This window comes from Phaenicophaeus curvirostris, chromosome 3, assembly GCF_032191515.1.
Source record: "Phaenicophaeus curvirostris isolate KB17595 chromosome 3, BPBGC_Pcur_1.0, whole genome shotgun sequence".
NCBI classification, from domain to species: domain Eukaryota; kingdom Metazoa; phylum Chordata; class Aves; order Cuculiformes; family Cuculidae; genus Phaenicophaeus; species Phaenicophaeus curvirostris.
Genome location: NC_091394.1, coordinates 38413471 through 38433636, shown reverse-complemented (window position 1 = coordinate 38433636; position 20166 = coordinate 38413471). Strand labels below are relative to the sequence as shown.

Sequence of the window (20166 nt, the reverse complement as noted above, 5' to 3'; positions counted from 1 at the left end):
ACAAAGTTGGGACAGCAACATCCTCAGCCATCACTGACCACTCCCTTTAGCCAGTGCCTTGGAGAAGTGGAGAGCCCAGGTCTGCCTGGCACAGTCCTCATCAGTCCTCCCTTCCCCAGAAACACAAGGGTTATTCTGCCTAGCTTACACTGAAGTTAATGTGCAATTAATGATACTAAATCGCAGTCACAGAATTCTTGGAGAAGAGTCAACTTCTCCAATTTTTTCTAATTTAGGCAATATTTTCATACCTACCTGCCAGGCATTTTGTCTTAAAACTTTTGTTACAAACTAAAATACGGAAGGTTTTCTGGAAGTCAGGATAGAAAACAAATTTCATGAAGCTCAGGTTGAAAATGCCTGTTAATCAACCTTATCCTAGTTTCTTCAAACACACAGCTAGATTCTTATCCTATTTAAGCTACTCTGAATTCAGACTAAGTGAAGATACTCTCACTCAAGGACTTCACAAATTTTGTATTTACTCCATGAGTAAATGAAACAGTCAAGGGCAAAACTTGAGTCTACTTGCTTGAGGTTTATCCACAATTCATTGTTAAAAAATAAAAACAAGTGCATTTATTGAGTTAAAAACAACAACATCCTCCAGTGGCTTCTGACCTATTTCCAAAATCCATTAGTCAGGTACCTCAAAGTCACTATGGCCAGGGAAACTGGGTCCATTTCCCATGCTGACAAAGAGACCAGAAGAGTACTAATATCTGTAGGGCTTTTATCAGCTCACTCAACCTCCATCTTTATCACTTCCACCAGCCTTATTTGATCTGACTTTGCAGGACAGAAAGACCTCACTGACAAATATAAGCAATGCATGACCTGGGCAACATCTCTGCAGCACAGACTGCAAATGCAAAGGTTCAGAAAGCCAAGGTTCATTTTTATTTAGATTTTCTGGTTGCCCTTAAAAACTACATAGAAGCTTTGAAAGGTCTCCGAGTACTCAAAAAATGATAACAAGGAAACAAATCCTGGTTATCCTGTGATGTTTTAAGATCTTTGCTTCAGAAAAAATAAACACTGAGACTGCACATAGGCTGTGTATGTTCTCAGAGAGTCTTAAAATGCATCTCTTTTCCCATTTACTACTATGATTTATTGCTGCTTGTTAACTTGTTAAAGTTAAGAATTACCAAAAGCAAAATGACAAAGAAGTCATTTAAATAAGGCAAGACAGACTAACACCAAATGCTCTTTAGGAAAGTATCCTCTGTCAGCATGGGTAACACATACTTCTTATATGGGACAAACAATCCCATCTCACAGTTCTGTTTTCTACTACCCTGCTCCTACAAGGCCTAGGTCTTACCGAGGTACAAAAGATGCAGTTGCATTCCTGAAGAGCGGTCATCTTATCCAGGGAATATTCACAGAGACACATCTTGCAAGTGAGCAGGGGCTCCAGAGCTAACTCTCCAACTTTTGACTTGTCAGCTGTCATGGTGCGAGGACAAGCCTTCCCAGGGGAGCCCATTCACTCATTGATGGTCCACTCAGCCTGAAAGGGAAATCAACAGCTGAAACATCCCACAAGCCATTCAGTTATTTCTCACTGACCTGAGAATTTACAGTTCAGATCCACTCAACCACCATCATCTCAAATGTATTACTTTAGCATCTTGGTGCCCATCTCACACTTCAGTCTGTTCAAAATGTAAAAGAAGGTGCTTGAGAGTACACCTCCCCAAAAGGCCTGAATTGGTTTGAGTTCTCAGAGAACATTCACCTTGCTGGCACAAAGCACCTCGGTCAGGCCACTTATTACTGTATTAAAAAAAAACCTAGCCAAAACTCACACAAATGAGACATTATCTATGTTATACGCAACAGCATAATGGTCAGACTCCTCAGCAAAGTCCCTGGGGCCAGGATCTGACTTAAAGCAACAAATTCTTAATTAAAAGAGTAAACTGGGTTCATATGTACATACAGATATCACTGTGCCCTCTCCAATGAGTTTCAGAGTCATACTGCTCCCAGTCCTATGAATCCTTCAGTCTTCATTGCACTCACAGTGTTTCAACAGGTATCTCCACTCCTACTTCCCATTATAGCTGGTGGCTCAGGAGCTCTCCTGGGCCATGCAAGGCAACAACAAGCACAGATTCCCACTCCCTAGGCATGCAGTTCAACCTTCTAGCCCATAACATGAGTGCTGTGTCCATGAACTCCACTTTCTCTGTGAGTTATCACTGAGACAGCGAGCTGGCAGTCCATCACAAGATGGGTGGTGAAAGCATCTAAACTCATAACAGGGTTTCAGATTGCATGTCCTACCTCATACAGGGCTAGAGCTTAAATCCAAGTAAGAGTAGTTCATGTGCAGTCCTCTTTTCTGCGTTGCCTTGACCATGCTAGAATGCTGCCTGCTCAGGTTCATAGCTTTAGTGCATCCCATCCACTGGCATCCAGCTCTTCCATGTATTTTATAGGGCTCTTGGGCATCTAGCTGAGGTTTGTGAACCACAAATAAAGTGCACTAGCACTTTGACAGGGAGATGCTCAGAATAGCTGTGTCTCCACCAGACATCAAGTCACAGCAGTGCTCAGGAAAGAGCTTCTATTCTTTGAGAAGCAACAAATAGAAATATCATGCTTACCTGTGATGTTCTCTGACCTAAGCATTTGAAAAAACTAAACCATAACCATAAAAAAATGTCAAGACCATCATCCTTATACAGTAACAATGAAAAAGAAATTAAAGAGAATATCCTCATATTTAACCTGAAATAAGAGAAAGAAAATTCGCAGATTTTATTCACCTCAAAATGGACAGTAGGGTTTGGTGCAGCATTTAGGGCACAGAAAATTCTATTCTCATCTCTGATAAACTTGGCCCAACTGCCATAGACTTGATTCCGAATATACTTGGCTGACGGCAAGACGACCTTCACACATGTTTCTTACAAGGCGACCTGGTGGGCAGCTGCACGCAGCTGCTTGTAGCAACACCAAGGGAGAGTGCAGCTTTACTAAATCAAAAAAGCTGTATAATGAATGGAAGCCGCACAAATACGAAAACAACAGAGGACCAAGACCCATCTGTGTGCCTGTCAGATCTGACATCTCTTGAGATGAACAGGAGACTCGAGCCCTTTCGTCCACGTCTGCTTGCTTCCCCTGCAGTCCCGATGGTCCTCGTGGCAGGGCTGTCAGGTCACATTTGGCAGCACACCACTGCTTCTGCTCTGCAGCTCCTGGAGAGACGGCAGCCAGGCAGTGTTTACGCGACATGCCAGCTTACAGTACCTGCTGAATTTCTCCCTCAAGGGAGAAACGATGGTGCTCACAGAGCTACAGGGAACAGTAAATGTGAAACCTCACCCCAAAGTTCTGAACTCACAACCTTATGTACAGCCAAGCCCTGTCCCCAGCCCTGCCTTGTGAGCCTCATGCCTGTGCTCCTATGGATCTGCAGGAAGACACTCTTCAAAAGCCATGAAACCACAACAAATCCGGGTGAGACCACACCTACCCATTTTTATTTTTACACTCTGCAGTTTCCTAGCCTAGCCTGTCAAAGAAGCCATCAGATGTGTCCCTTGACATGTCTTTCCTGTATGCACCTAGTTTTGAGAGACACAAGTCATAGTCAAGATTCTGGCAACCAAATTCCTGGCCACGAATCCAAAGCCAACTCTCTTTTTAATGGCTTTTCATCACTAGTTCAAAACACATGCCGTGCCCACATTATCTTGGAGCAGACCCCACCTGCTACCATGATGCACCCCACAGTTTATTCCACACAGCTGCCAAGCTGGAGCTCCAGCATGGCCAGAAGCCCTGGAAGGAAGCCTCGCTCTGAGTCAGGGACTGCAATACTCTTCTGTAATTATTGCAACAGGGAGGAGCGGGAAAACAGTGAGTCATTGGAAACAGTACAGCAGATCAAGAACTACCTGTTATTTAAAACTGCACGCTAGACGTTCTCTCAGTATTTAGGAGAACTGTAACGCATTTACTCGGGTATGCTTTTCAACAGCAGCTACAGGTAAGCCACTCACCCTCATGCTGCACTGATCTGACATTTCTTGATTTATATCATAAAAGGTAACAATGGTAAAAGGATGGTTGTACAGAAGATCATGAATGAATATTTCAGGATGTTGGAACGGATATAAAAGTGATATAGCTGTTTCCAAAGTCAGTGTTCTTTTTATAACAAAAGGGGTTATGACTCTGCATGCTTTTATTAAGGCAGCAGTAGAAAGATTCAGGTGTTTGACTGAGGTTTAGGGCTAGGGGTTAATATTAGATGGCCTAAATCTGGTACCTGGTGTGACAGCAAAAGAGTTTGCTAGTGAAGAGTGGGCTCCTGCTACACTGCTCTGCCCTAATAGCAACCAGGTGCCACAGTGTGATAGCTGTGGGGGTATGTTATGATATCCCATGCACCTTTGTCCCTGAAGACTGTTTACAGGTTAAATTCAGTTTTGGTCCCTATTGCTCCCACTCTTCTCCTTCCCTTGCAACAGTATGCCAGAGCAGGGCTGAAGTTCTCTACAAAACAAGCAGAGCACCCTGTGGAATTCACCATCAGACAATACCATGCCAACCTGGTGGACCAGAGGATCCAGCCCACATGCAGCCCAGGCTGGCTCTCCTCACCGCAGCCTTAATAACCCTGGTGGGGTTCAGCAAACAAAGCAAACAGGATTGGAGCCACGGAGACAACTGTACAGCCTGCCTGCACAGCCCCTGGAGGAGGCACCACAGGTACAAGCAGCAGCACCCCTTCCACGTTCCCTAGGGGGTCAGCTTGCTCATAAGTGGTCATCAAGGTCAGCCCATCACAGGCAAAGCCATCCCTGTTAGTACCTGAAATCCTGCTTATCTAAAAGAGAGTGAATGCGTGGCCTTCACGCCCTGCTCCTTTTCCCAGAGCAACCCAACCAGATGGTCTCTGCTTCTGCCCACCAGAACTGTGATTTCTGCTACTGCTGCCAAGGGAAGCATGCAGGGGGAAGAGTTAATGGTTACCAAAAAGGGTTGCTTCATCCAGTGGCAACTGCATTCTGATGAGAAATCAGGCCCACGGGGGAGGTTCATTCCCATGATCAGATCAGATGGTGAAAACAACAGGGAAAGAAAGAAACGCATCTTCCTCCTGTTCTCATTCTCTACTCCTCCTATTCTTTCCCAGCACTCCAAGACTCACTGTCCCCCTCACAAGCCCTCAAACCATCTCCCCCACTTTAATACACTTAGTTTTCCAGAACTGACTTTTCCATATACTGCAGAGAAGCCACAAAGTTCCACTTCAGTTGCTCCAAATTTTTATGGTTTTCACTTTGCTAGACTTAGTCCCACAGACTATCATTAGTTAATTACGTACCAATCAGCTCTCTCTACGGTGGATTAAAATTCCTACTGTAACTACAAGTCAGTTGCAATAATTTAGGTTGCAAGTAAAACTCTGCAGATATATGTGTCATGCAGGGGAAGACAGAATCACCAAAGAATGAGTTGGAGACAAAGAGGAAAAGACCATTCCACATTTGGTTATATTAATAAAAGTGACTTGAAATAGAAGTAAATGGAAAGTCCCTGAAAAAAAGAAAAATGCACCTTCATGTAGGTAAAATACATTTCTGAGCACTTCAATCTTCCCTTTCATGCTTACAAACACAATGACCTATTTAGGGTAGAATCCCAACTGAAGCAAGAAATGTATCACTGAAACCTGAATGCAGCACAGAACTCCTCACAAAAACCTCCACACAACATTAACACAGGCTCCATGATATGTTGTGGAGTAAGGATAAGCACATCTCGGGGTCAATCTAACTTGCAGAAACATAATCCTACACCAGTGTAAATTGGTGGCAAGGAAGGGTGAAACTGCCCTCTGTTTGTATACACAGCCATGAACTGTAAGGAATTATGTAAAAAAACTTGCACTTATCAGCCACACACATACACACACACAGAGAGATCATAATTTCTTTACAGTGCAAAGAATTTCCAGGAAACGGGACATAGTTCCTCGAACAGTATGTTACCCGGCTTATAAGGAAGAAGAATTGTTGGGAAGTCTTATCCTTCCTTAGCTCTGACCCTAATGGTGCTGATGCCATAGGATAAGGCAGGACCTGAAGGCCTGACTGAATGCAAACAAGCTGTATGGGGTCAGTCCTAGGAAGGCGTCACTAGGACCACAGTTTGCTGGCGGCTCAGACCTGTCAATGTTTCTATGTCCTTCAACCGCCTGTGGATGCTTCTGCTTTGTCTTTGGGAGGTGACAAAGCTTTGTGCTTTCACTCAGAACTGAAATGTCTGAACACCATGCATAAGAAAGAAAACATTAGAGCTTGCTCAAAGCAGAAAGAGAAAGGGCTCAGGGGGGTGGGAAGGATATGTACAAGCAGAAACACTAACACAAAAGCAGTGGAGACTTTGATCAAATAGGAAAAATACAACAAAAGCACTGGAGGAAGGAGTAGAGAAGTTGTCTGCCTTTAGGGCCTCCTGACAACAGACTGTTGAAAACAACTTCCTAACAGGCTGATAACAGGCTTTGAAAACATCTTCCTAACAGCAAATATCTGCTGTGCCTGCCTTTAGACAGGTACTCAGTTCAAATCTTGATATTAGTGTCCCGAAGAGGAAACTATTAACTCCGTGAAGTAGGAGTGAGAGAGCAGCTGGGCGGGTGTCTGGCAGCCAAAGTCAAGCCACCACAGTTCCACAGAGGTATTAAAAATGGATGCAAGATAGGGTTGAAACTTTCCCTGTGAGCATGCATTGTAAGGTAACATCCTTGTTACAATCATAAAAAGGCTCATTTGAGCCTGTCCAGGTGCCTCAAACCAAGATTAAGAGGATTGAAGAACAAAAGTTACTTTGTGTACATGATGGAGGAAACAAGCCAAGCAGTCTCCTGAGCTACAACATTAGAAGGACATCGTTTGTGTGCCTGCAATCAAGTCACTGTACTTAGCTAAAAAAATGTGTCCGAATGTGACTTTCACCACTTAGAAACATCACATAAAATCATGAAAGCCTTCTGCACTGCCACTGGAGAAGAATGAATGGATTATATTCAGCACCATAAGTCATCCTTTCATTTTTCACATGCTGCATCCAATAGCAACAACAGAGTTCCTGCAGAAACTACTTCAAGCCTTGCATTTACAAACAATTCTGCTGAAGTTAGTAGAGTTGTGTGCTTTTAGCTCAATTCGGGGTTTAAAGGAAATCAAGAAATGCACAAATATGAGACATATTGCTCTGGAAAATGTTCGTGGAATAAAAAGGGTCCTTTATGTGTTTTTTTCCTGTGGGCTGATGCGTGCCTGAGCCCACCCTGTGGTGCAGGGTAAACCCTTACAGTCCCCTCTGCTCCAATAACCCCTAGGCTCGTAGTAAACCAGCACCAGGGCACAGACTTGTACGCATGGTGAGATCATAAAGAGGTTGGGGTTAGGTTTAAGGTCACATGTTCTTACACATACCATGGCACTTCCCCATTTTATAATATACTGATATATACATAATATACTTTAGTATCAAAACAACAGCACTCACAGCAACTATGCTAAGTTCCTATTTAGTGTATCAGGTCTTCACTGAACTTTCTTGAAGAAACATTCGCAAGCACTGTAATTGTGTCTCGTGCCCTAGAGATTTTTAAGTAACAATTACAAAATTACTTCAATGCCATATAAAAACCTGTTTTGACATAGTTCAGCTCAGGATTCTGTTGTGGCCTGTAACTAAGGTTCCCCCCTTGAAAAACAAAACAGAAAAAGAAACCTACATGAAAGGCACAAGTGTTCAAAACCAATGCTAAAAATGAGGCCCTTGGTGAAAAAGACTAATTATAGAAAGATTTAAAAAATATAACAGACTGGTATTAAGGTAACAGAGTATGATCATAGAAGATATAAACTGAGCTATGAAATTAGAACATGTAAAGACAGCTGTCAGAAACCCACATTTCTATCAGCTTCAGCAGAACTCCATCATTACCATTTTTGATTACAAGTCCTTAGCTGTCCCAACACTCTTAAAACAACATTATTGAAAACTTATTTCTAAGGCAGCTTTTTAAAACTCAACAGCTCTGCATAAAGACTTGGTCTAAATCAAGTGTACTAGTACTTCTGTGGTCTAATAATATGACCACTAAAACACAGTGCATTAATACCACTTTCTTTTGACAGACACTGCCTTCTACCTATCTAGTCCATACAGTATTACTTATCAAGCAGTGATTCAGTAAGGCTGTTAAACACATGATTAAAGCTCCAATTCAGGAAACCCTAAATATTCAAGAGCAACATTTAATTGTATGTTTATGTGCTCCCGTGTATCAAAGCCTGAATATTCTGAGTTATTACAATGAGATTATTTAAAAGTTTAACAAGTATTTAAATTTTCTGAAACTGTGCTGTCAAAACAAGAAAAAAGCAACCAGATCCACGAATATAATGTCTAATTTTAAATAAATTTTTAATATATTCAGATTTACTGTATTACAACTATGCCTTAATACAGCAAGCACTTGATTACATGCATGGACAAGGAAAACCCAGTTCTGGATTACCATAATATGGTACCAAGCCAAAGTATTACAGAGAATAAAAGCATTTCAATATCTGTTCTGCTTGAGAAGGGCTTAAAAAAAGTCAGATCTATAATACTGCATGACAGCTTTCTACGCTGTACAACTTTTATTTTAAGAAAACTTGTTTTAAGAACAAGCAGCCTAAGTAAATGTATTGTCTGTACATGAGACTACACTGAAGGCAGCTTCTCTCACTTGTTTTCATTGGAATGCCTAGGGGAAAAAAAGAGCCCTTGAGCTGCTGTTCAAGAAGCACTGGGTGTAAAGAATATTTTCATACCATGCTAGCTACCACAAAATAAATATATCAAATACTTTGAAAGGAACGTAGTGAGCAGGAAACCTCTTGCACAAAAAAAATGTAACAGACAGATTGCACTTAGTAAGAATATTATCCAGCTTCCTGACAGGCCTTCTTACATGAGCACTTTAGGATGCCTGAAACACACATTGAGCTTCCCAAACCTCACAAGTACTCAATAATTCCATGTCATTCTAATAAACCAGAACATCATAAGGGCACATGTAAATCAGTCTCCACAAGTCTTTGAGAGTATACTTGTCAGGTAACATCTCTACTGTACTACTTATTATATTGTGAGGTATGAATAACATTGAGATTTTAGAACTCCAGTTCTTCATGGTAACTTCTAGCAAACCTCCATCAGTATGTCCACAGGGAGTTTTCTGGAAGAAAATCGTGGATATTAACATAAAATATCAAACCATTTTTTTTTCCAAACAGAGGTGACTCTTTGCAATTGTGGGAAACCTTTACATGTTTCCTTGCAATATTCCTTTAAAGTAAGCAAAAGGGGAGGAGGGGGTTGGGGGGGAAGTGGGCTTTCCCGCTTCAATTCCTAAAAAGCTATGGAGTCCAAGAAAAGGGAATCTAATAGCTAATGGTGAAATAAACACTATTCCCATCTGACAGGCAGCTAGGAAAAGCACCTTCTGGTAACTTAAAGACTTAAAAAGAAATAATGCAGCCTGTTAATAAACCAAACTGCATAAGCAAAGTATGGTCTTCATTTCTTTCAAAACTGACAGGAGCCACAATGACAATATTCATTGAATCCATGAGGATGAGAGTAAGGTGGGATGACGTCAGATCATTGTATCACAGAAGCTGGCACTGTGCTTGAGCTAGTACACATCAAAGTTCAGGATACAGCTCCGTCAACATCGGCAGGCTGGAAAGCCTTAGCTCCATGCACCAGACCTACTGGGAGTCCTGGGCAGGACTGATAGCATTAAGTTTGGAGATGACCCAGATGTACCAAACTTATGATACCTAGGCAACACAGTGGTGCTGGCCACAAGCGGCAGGTTATGGTGATAGTTCTGGTCCCGCAGGGAGTCAGTAGAAGGATTCTCCCAGTTTTGTGTTAACCCTGGTAGTCACGGTGCTAAAAAAAGCTGATGAGCACAAAATGCAGTGAAACAGGCAAAGTGAAGCTAGACAACAGAAGCTGTGTATTTTGGCATCAAACATTTCCAAATATTTCCAAAAGAGATTGAAACAATAAAATTATACCAAATGTGATTCCAAGAGTTGATTACCAGGGTAAGATTAGACCCTAAAGCTTATCTAAATAACACCCCATATTCTTCATGACACTATGTGACAACTATTAATGCTAAGCTACAAGGAATTTCCACTGAAATAAGCGTGGTACACTTTACTTTTAACTTCCTGTTGACAAGAGCTAATATACCACTAACAAATAAATACACACCCTTTGTGACATTAATTACAAAAGCAGAGGATAGGTCCTCCTTTCTGCCCATGTGAGGCCTTTCGGTAACTGTAGCATTTACTAAGTAAAAAGGAATCCAACTGTTGGGAGGTCAAATGGGTTGATAATTTGGCTAGGTGTTTCAGCTGAAACAGGAATAGCAAGTCAGATGCAACAATTTGCCTTTTACACAGAAAAAAATACGATTATTTTTGTTAATCTGATAACAAAACCTTGGGATATGTTAACTCTTTGAGCTGAAATGCTATGGTTCAGACAGGGCATGTTCTGAAGACATATGTGACATCACTCTGTTCTAACATCAAGGATTTTTAGGAGATATTTCTAAACATGCATTTTTAAAGTGAAAACAATGGAACTTTATTTGATAATGAGACTAACTATACGTTTGCTTATAGTATGCACTCTTCTTTTAAGAAGAAACTATCTGGGCTGTTGAGCTCCTCTGGCTGGACACGGCTCCTTTTTCAGAGCAGCCAATGTTATGTTTGGAGCAAGCAGCGTTCTGACCACAGGGCAAGCAGGTCAAGGCGAGTGGAGATGTGACACAAAGCCAGGCCTCGAATGACAGCACAAAACTTCTTAGGGCTAAGGGAAGCATGCGGAGTATGCCAGAAGCCAAAGAACAACTCAGCTGACTGAAACAACAAAACTGATCCTCCAGTGAAGAAATATCACATATTAAAAAAATTTACTGAACACGATCTATTGAAAAAATAACACATATTTGAGTATTTACTTTTAGAAGGCATGACCTGATAAATGTTTTTTCAGTGCTTGCAATAAGATGATACCTTCAACATCTCTGCCATTGCATTTTGTCAACCCATTAAAACAGCAAACTTGCAAGATTATGGTCCTATAGTCTCCGCTCATTACAAGCATCAAAAAGCACTTTCATACAACTTTAGATTTACATCAACAGAAATCAAAGAATAAGGTCATTTCCCATTTATAGCAATTTTTTGTGTGACTGCTCAGTGAACTAAACTATCATGTATAATGTTTTAATTTTTTCCCTATCTAATCTTGCACTCAAAAGTGCTGCCCATTATTACAGAAGTAACACGCTGTTCAAGGTAACAAAGATAAAACAGATAAAATATTGAAAATTGCCCTCAATACAAATACATCTCAATGATGAAGAAAGCTAGGGGGACACACTACCTAGTGGTGACTTTCAAGTCTTAGCTACAATGACATTCAATCAATCAGAACACTGTGAGTCAAACCTGAAGATTAGACCTTTGGGAAATCACTGCCACCAACATAAGCATTTCCCATTAAGAAAACAACATGAATAGCTACTGACTATACTGGAGTTTGATTTGAAACAGTATAGCCTTTAAGAAGCAATGGCAGAACTTTGGACCCAGACAAAAGCAGATTGTTTTGAAACCAAACACATGCACTTACTGAAGTAACTACTACTGCTTCTTACAACTGGTTATTAAACCATTTGGAGTGTACCCCTAAGCCACTCCTCTTCCAGTTCCTCAATAAGCCGTACCTAAGCCAGTCATAATCAGAGATGAGGAAAGGACAGAGCACTGAACAAGTCCCAGCCCTGGCCAGATCTGCAAAGGCAAAACAGAGAAGTACACTCCAGTAACAACTCTCTGACTGAGCTCCTCTCTGATTGTCTTCTCAATATCCACATTTACTTTTCTTCTTTTCCAGACCACTCATGGCAAGAGCAATAAGCCACACAGCATACTGAGAGACAGCTTCTGAGAGGAGTTCTGCTGCAGGCAATTCCTTCCACGCTGCCAGCTGCCCCAGCACCAAGGAGCCCCATGACACCCACCCCATCAATCAGGATGTGAATATGGGGCATCTCTGACCTCTGGTAGGTTTCAGGTACATGCTACTGAACAGAAGTTGCAAACTATGCTGGAATAACAATAATAGCTTCAGCTACAATTAGTCATGCTCCCACCTAACTTTAACAGCCACATATTTTTAAATCACCTATATATTCCCACTTTCATAAATAAACATTTTTAACAGAGCTTATTAACTATATAAGACAAATATGAAATCTTCTTAAACTTGAGTAAAAAAGCTTTGCAGCAGCTCAGCTGATCATATTGTCCATCATGTGACACAATATCATCTCACTGCTGCTCTGTCCTGTCCCGCTTGACTTTATGTATCCACTTTCTGTCTCTGTTTTTCAGGCTCTAGGCACTCACAAGAAGGTTTTTGCCTGCACGGTGTCAACCACAACACAGGGGCTCTACACAAGCATTTAGAAATCCAGATGGTACTACAAGGCGTAATAAAGGAGAAATGTACATCAAATGCAGTAGAGGTTTGCATTCATCATTCCTTCATTCCAATTCCACATTTCAACCTTCATTACCGAAATAATTTCAAAAGAGAACAGCAACCTGTAAACACAGAATCATAGAACGCTTTGGGTTGGAAAGGACCTTAAAGATCACTTAGTTCCACCTCCCCTGCCATGGGCAGGGAGACTTCTCATTGGGCCATGCTGCTCAGGGCCCCGTCCAACCTGGCCTTGAACATTTCCAGGGTTGGGATATCCTCAACTTCCCTGGTAAACCTGTGCCAGTGCTTCACCACCCTCATCATGAAGAATTTCTTCCTAATGTCTAGTCTAAATCTGCCCCTCTCCAATTTAAAGCCATTCCTCCTCATCCTGTCACTACGTGCCCTTGTAAAAAGTCCCTCCACAGCTTTCTTGTAGATGCCCTTCAGGGCCTGGAAGGCCACTATACGGTGTCCCCAGAGCCAGTAATTCAGCCTCAAGAATCTTAATATCTGCTGGCAGATGGCTAGTCTGTACATGATCTTAGCCATGAAGTCAAAGTCCTGCCGACTGGAGTGCTTCCAATGGCTTCAATGGACCCGTTTATGTGTGCAAAGGTAAGCAACCAGGAGCAGTGGAAAGGCACTGCTCCACCATCCAAAAACTCAGAAAAATTAGTATCTAGAACACAAGTACTGAAGGAACTCATAGACTTACTATACTCTAGGGCAACAATCTTACAGTAACCTTTATAAAGATATCTTTACATTCTGGCTGTTATTTTATTTATGGCCATGACAACTAATGCCCCTCAAATCAGCAGTTTGTCCTCATGGTTAAGGATCAGCAAAGAAGTTACGGCAAGAATTCCGGACTTCTCTACTCCCCTCTCTGCAATTGCATGTTTCCTTCATTTGTTAACCTACCCTTCCAAAATGTGGGAAGCTAGGTCAACAACAGAGTTGAAACTGGTCAAGCCATGTACGCTGCTTGGGTATTTGCAATAAAAACACCGACCAATCAAAAAAATATGTCCTTAAAACAGTACTGGATAAACTATATATACATATATGTGGCTTTTACTCCACTCCAGGCAAAGGGCATGATTGCCTTTCCCACAAATCCTCCCCAGAGACTGTGATGGAGATTCCCCAACACTAAACCCATCACTGCAACTGCGAAGAGGTCAGGAGGGTGCAAGATTGCATCCTCTCCATTGCGCAAAACTTCAGCAAGCAAGTTATGGCTGGCCCCATGGATGTTATCTTAGCTCTATAATGGGGAAAACCCATTGGGAGGGGTTCAAGGACCAGCAGTTAGCTGAGGGTCCACTGCTGTGCAAAAGCTTCATGTGAGTGTAATGGTAAACAGCCCATAGGATTAGCTAGTTCTTCCCACTGTAACCTCCTGTTTTTGAAGGGGGGAAGTCCAGTTTATCTTTGTTCATCATCTCCCCACCTCTACTCATCAGAATGGCTCCAAAATCAGTACAGGCAGAACAGATGAACTTTCCCATCTACTGCTCAGACATAACCAGTGTCAGACTGCACATCACTGCTACTACTTAATCCTGGAATTTTCTTTGCATGCAAATAATTAGCCTACATAGTAGCTGGCATGAAATGTGTTTTTCCTTCTATGTACACAGGGGACTATAGCATGCAATTTTTAATGATTTGCAGCTATATATTCACAAGCAAAGAATTCATTCCTAAGCCACAGCAGCATGTAGTACACACAACTGTAAGTAGAGATACCCTTGAAGGACACATTTCAGTCCCTGGACACAGAGACACAGCTCTTCCGTTGCAATGGGTTTTCCTTTTTGCAAACACATAGAGCATATAAAGGTTTTCAGTTCTGTACATTTAGCCCCTAGCAGCCTGAAGATGCTATTTACAATAGCTTGTATGACCAAACATTAATATAAAAGGTTCTGTCAGACATTCAGATGGTGTCCACCCTTTGAGTAATGACTAACATCTTATGCTTTCTCTCCTTACTATTAGAGCAAAGTAAAAGGCAGAAAAGCTTGCATCAGACAGAAATACTGACATTCTCAATTAAAAGGGAGAAACATGAACATGACAGTAAAATGGTATTTTTTCCCTCCTAGTAAAAAGTAATTTTGTCCTCTCCTTGTCTTCTAATCAGCGCCACTCATCTTTCCTTCAGACAAAAAGGAGGTAGAACAACTTCCTGTGACAGTTGTGTCTACAAGCTCTAGCATACAAGAAGAAACCCCACACAGCTGTATGTACACATACCCACAGAAATAAGCTGGACTTCTTCATAGCAATATGTTGGCTATATTTTTCATGAACAGTACATCTTGACCTCACCATCTTCACTGCAGACAACTTCAGACCAACACCAAAAATACACCTTATCAAGTCCCTATTCTGGAGCCACACAATAGTCCCACTCCAACTCACCCAACTGCCTTTATTTACAGTCTTTGAAGTCTGTCAGACAGGTGGAGAATTTCTCATTAGGTTTTACACAAATTTATACACACAGTCCCTTGACTAGAGCACGTCTAAGACTGCCTTACTTCAAGGAAGTTAGCTGTGCTGTAGCAGAAGCCAGATTCACACGGCCTCAATCACAGTGCCTGGTGCTAGCTGGCTTTGGGACTTAAGAGATACTGACCCACTTGGGAAAGCAAGGCACAAGGATGCTTGTAGGCCCTGTAGCCAAGTAGCTCAAACTCTATTAAAGTCAAAACTGTACTTGCAGGGACCAAGGACATTCAAAGAGTCAGATAAGTTGATGGCATTTCTATTTACAGATTACGGGTTTTCCCTTGGAGGCTGAGCAGATTCCCCTAGAAATACAGTAAAAAAACACCCAGGTCTTGGACAACCTACAATATTGTTTCTTTATTAAAACAGAGTAAGAAACAGGGAACACATGTCATTGTGCACAAGTATCAACACATACAAAGAGATCTAGAAAACTGCATCAACAAAATGTGTTTTATAGAACTACGTTTTTTTATTTGAAAGTGTGTTTGGAAGGCAGTTAACCTAGTCATGCTCTCAAGCCTAGAAATTTCAACTCAGCACCTCTACTCCTCCCTGGAAGACTAGGAGTCGGAAAAGTCCCACTTAAGCAGGAAGTGAAGGATGAAGTTCTTTGTAATTTGAGATAGTATCTTTTTTTATGAGTGTTTTAGTTTCTGCTAGCAATATACTTTATGAATGTAATTCCCATTCAGTTCCCACTGGGCTGAAACCATTTACAAGGAACACAGACAAAGATTACTGAACACTAGTTTCTTACTGATCAGCACAAAGTTATTTGGCACAAGCATCTCTGTAAATATTTGTTCAAGACTGAGTAAATTTGCAGTGTACAATGGCCCTCAGACCTGTACTACTCTGTCAAGAGAGAAAGCTCATAGTCTAGCACTGGAGCTCAGCTGTGCTTTAGCAGAAATGTAAAATGCTAGAGGCTGATTTCAGTATCTTTGCTATCTCTCTCTTTAGATCTGTTCTTTTTTTTTGTTTTGTTCAATGTTTCCCTTCACAAACAAAAAGAAGATTAATTCTACTGAGATGGAATGAATGTAAGGTTATTCCTGACTGTTGGATAATGAGGAAAATTTGTGAACTGCATTTCACAGGGCTAGACTTTGGCATGGGGAAGCCAGAGGGAGAGAAGGGAACTGCACCGACTTCCCAGTGAGCATACAGAGGAATAAGACAAATCTAGAACCACTTTCAGCCCCATGAAGCTGAAGACAACATCTGCTTTACTATGTGCAAGGAGGTCCAACGGATTCAGTTCACAGCAACACTGGCAGCCTGCCACAGTATTTTGTTCACATGTGCTTGTGACATCCATGGGCCTAGAGCTGTAATTACGGTCTCAGATATCGCAGCACTACTAGCCCAGGAGATATTTATGGATCTGATACATACAACACATGGGCATTGTGTAGTTTCAGAGACATTCAAGAAAACTCCCCACTCAAGAAGAGAGATAGCAAGTCCGTAGCAGCTTTTTTAACTACACATCAAAGCAATATACTCCACTGAGTCTCACCACTAAAAGTCACTGAAAGGTCTGAACAGGGTGGACTGCAGGCACAGGGCTCACACTCATACTGTAGATATTATCAGAGGCATAGTAATGAACTTGGAAACGAGTTAGCACTGTTCATTTTCCTGTGAAGTGATTTGCTGCTTTTCACAGTCACAACTAAAACTTAAGATGATAATAAGGACAAGTAAATACTTCATTCCTTCATGAGAAGGAAAAGGTCAGATAACCACTTCCATTCTGTTTATTTACTTGTACAAAGCTCATAGAGCACTTAGAGAATATACAGTAATCGAAGAACCTACTGGAGCAAAACAACTCCATGCTGTTTGCTATTTATATTATTAACTTTTACTCCAGAGTACACTACAATGCAAACAAAATCACCAAAATGTCACCATCTATGGGAAATAAGACCGCGACTATTAGTGAGGAGTACACAGGATGGGGAACAGAAACTATACCAAGCTGCTACTCCTACATGACTGTAGGGAGGTGTTTGTGTCCTTGTATGAGCAGACAGCACTGTGTCAAATAATCCACTGGACAGCAAGACCTGTGCAAGAAAAGGAGCTTGATTCTCATTGTATTGGCTTGTCTCCAGAATAGTTCCAGTTCCTTTTGAAGGAACACCTCCCCCTTTACCATAGCTTTAGATACTCTGCAAACACACTCTTCTCCATCCATAATTTGAAGTGTTACTTTCAGAAGTGTAACTGCAGTCAGCCTCTTATCAATGTGCTGTATTTTTTCCAGTGTAGCTTATGTTCACTGAAGGGTTTCAGCCACTTTGATGCTATGACAACAACCCATACATCCACTCATATTCAGGCATAGACAAGTTCTAAACAGCACAAGAATCAAGTCAATATGCTTTTTGGGAAAATATTCCATAAATATTACTATCCCAAACCCCATGCTTGCCCTTAACCAAGACGACTTGTCCTTCAGGCTCAGCGTAGGCAAACGCATCATGTTGCCATGCCTGCTCATAGTCAGCTGGAAAGTTGCACAGGGGTATTTCAGTCATAGCCTGTATCTCTGCTAAAATTTACTTCTTAAAAGCACTCAGTATTTATTTGCCAAGAGAACGGGAAGTCATCCTGCAATGCTTCCTGAGCTATAGTAATCCTAAATATTTTACTACTCACAGTGCTCTCTGAAGGATGATATTTGATGTTGTCGCATACAGTTAGGAAGCAGAGTGCCTCTGTATTACAGAAAATATAGAGCTTTATAACAAACCAGAATGAAACATCTTCATTACTGAAGCAGCTTTGTACTGAGAAAGTCTTATGCTGTAAAAGCAGTGCAATCAAACTGGTAAAACCAATTTTCTGTTCTTAGTGTAAAAAAATAAAAATTGCAAACAAGAAAACAAATGAATTTTATATTTAGTATGTGCTTACATAAACCACATAACCCTAATCCCTAAACAGATTAGAAGTGTACATTAACACTAATAATACAGATCAGTTTATTTTTCCTTACTGATACCAGCTGTATGAGACTGTGGCAGAAGAAACACCTTTAAACCAGGAGGAAATCTCTGCATTTTAAACTCGGGCTCCCTCCAGCTTAATCAGCTGTGTCTTCAGTATGAACCGAGTTCTTGTATATAAACTAAAACAGACATATGACTGACAGTATGCCATCTTAGCAACTGCCTTCCACACAGATATGTCCTAGTACTGCAGCATTTTCAAACACTTCACACAGACATTTCTTTAAAAGTTACACTGACAAAAGTAATTTCACCCTTTTGGGAAGTACTTGATGTCTATTTAATATTCTGTGCCTTTAATAATCAGGACTCCAAGATTTCCTTTTGCCCCAGCCTTAAGCATCACACAGTTCAATTTCAGCCAAACCACAAACAACATTTGTTTTAGCTCTTTAATCATTCTAGTTCTTACCTTTTTTCTAACTAAGCCTTTTCTACTTTCTTCCATTAGAAGCAAACGCCAGTTTTTTTCAGGGATTCCTTTGCTTTTAAGGAAAAAAAAAAAAGACAAAAAGCTGTATTCCAACATACCTTGAAAGGAGAGTTAGCATTCACTGCCAGCTGTGTGACTTTTCAGTAGCTGCACTCAGACTCCAGCTTTGCCCAGAAGTACAATGTCACAAACCCCTGAAGCTCGCAACCAGGAGCAGAGGCAGATTGCTCTGCACGCCCTTCCTCTTCTCTGGGTATCTGACAGCTGTACACTTTAGGACTGCAGCAGGACTTGTCTCCCAGCCCCTTTGCCACTCTGATAAATCATCCCCTCCCTGCTATTAAGAGCATGCTGCCATTATATCTTAAAAGCACGTCACAGCTTGTATGCCGTAGCTGTGGGAAAGCTGCATTTATTTATACAGGAAGCTTGAGTACAGCACTTCCTACTTCCCATCCGAGTCTCAATTCAACTGCAGGTGATTACTTAAACCCTGTCAGCTTCCAGCCAAGGCATACTCTATGATCTTATTTGGATGTCTGTGCTGCTTTCAACCATAGCTCCCACCTAAGCTCCGACTAGATAAAACTGTAAGAGACAAGGCACTAGATGAGTGCTCATAAAAACCCTCCCAACTGCCATTTAACCTGTATTAGGATAGCTGTTTGTATAGCAGCTACCGTACTGGCAGATGATGTCTGAAGCACTGTTGGCTTCTGCTTAACCCCACATGTGAAAAATGTCATCTAAAAGAAAAGTGATTTCTTCACATTGGAGGGGAAGGAAGCAAAAAATCTAAATTCATGACTAAAGTGTCACTGTAATTCAGATCTGAATGCTTAATGATGATAGGGCTCAGCTTATTCCACCAATACTAAATTTTTCCTTGTTAAGCTGAGCTTGTGTGCAAGAGGGTCTGGTAATCCTGCAGTTCTGTACTCCAAACCTACAAGTGTGATTCACACCAGTCAAGCAGCAGGAGAAGGTATTATTGTGCCACATGACATCAAACCCTCCAGAACTTTTCCTGCTGTAAGAAATGTACCACACCCACAAATAAGTACAGACTCCTCGGAGTACAGGGGGTGCAGAAAAACAAAGAGAAACAAATATGGGTGCTAATCGGTAGTTTTCTCTTCATGATGAAAAAAGTTTCCTTTGTACTTCACGCAAATGTTGCTGGCATTTTGCCTCCAGTACTTTTCTGTGAAGACTGATGTATAAACATTTCTTCCAGGGTGTACGGAAGCTCACAGCTGAGCTTTTGGTTATTTTCAGACAATTATACTGTATCAGATTAATTTAAGGAAAAGTCAGAAAGCTCATGCAACTTAAATTTAAGCTCCTTGTCTTTCAGCTTTGCTTGAACTGTACTCTTTTCTCCTCAGAATAAGTTGAATGTTACGTGTAGCTTTATATCTGTGGAGGCAGGGAATAATCACCACAAAAAATACAGCCATTCCAACATGTGGAATCATGTTGATCCTTGTAGTATTCATCAACAGGATTACAACAAGATTAAGCAACCCAGAGCCACACCACAGATTTTGCCACTTGAGC

At 41.3% G+C, this 20166-nt stretch overlaps 1 protein-coding gene across 1 annotated transcript in view; it reads right to left on the bottom strand.

Moving 5' to 3' along the window:
* The window catches only part of RNF144B (ring finger protein 144B), a 48365-nt gene extending 29333 nt beyond the window's left edge, over positions 1-19032 (bottom strand). Inside the window, exons 1-2 of the mRNA XM_069853725.1 lie at positions 18705-19032; positions 1328-1516 (exon numbers count right to left, since the gene is read on the bottom strand). Coding sequence (XP_069709826.1) covers positions 1328-1492 — 165 coding nt within the window. The 5' untranslated portion in view covers positions 1493-1516; positions 18705-19032. The remainder of the gene's footprint in view (positions 1-1327; positions 1517-18704) is intronic.
* Between the last annotated feature and the right edge of the window lie 1134 nt (positions 19033-20166).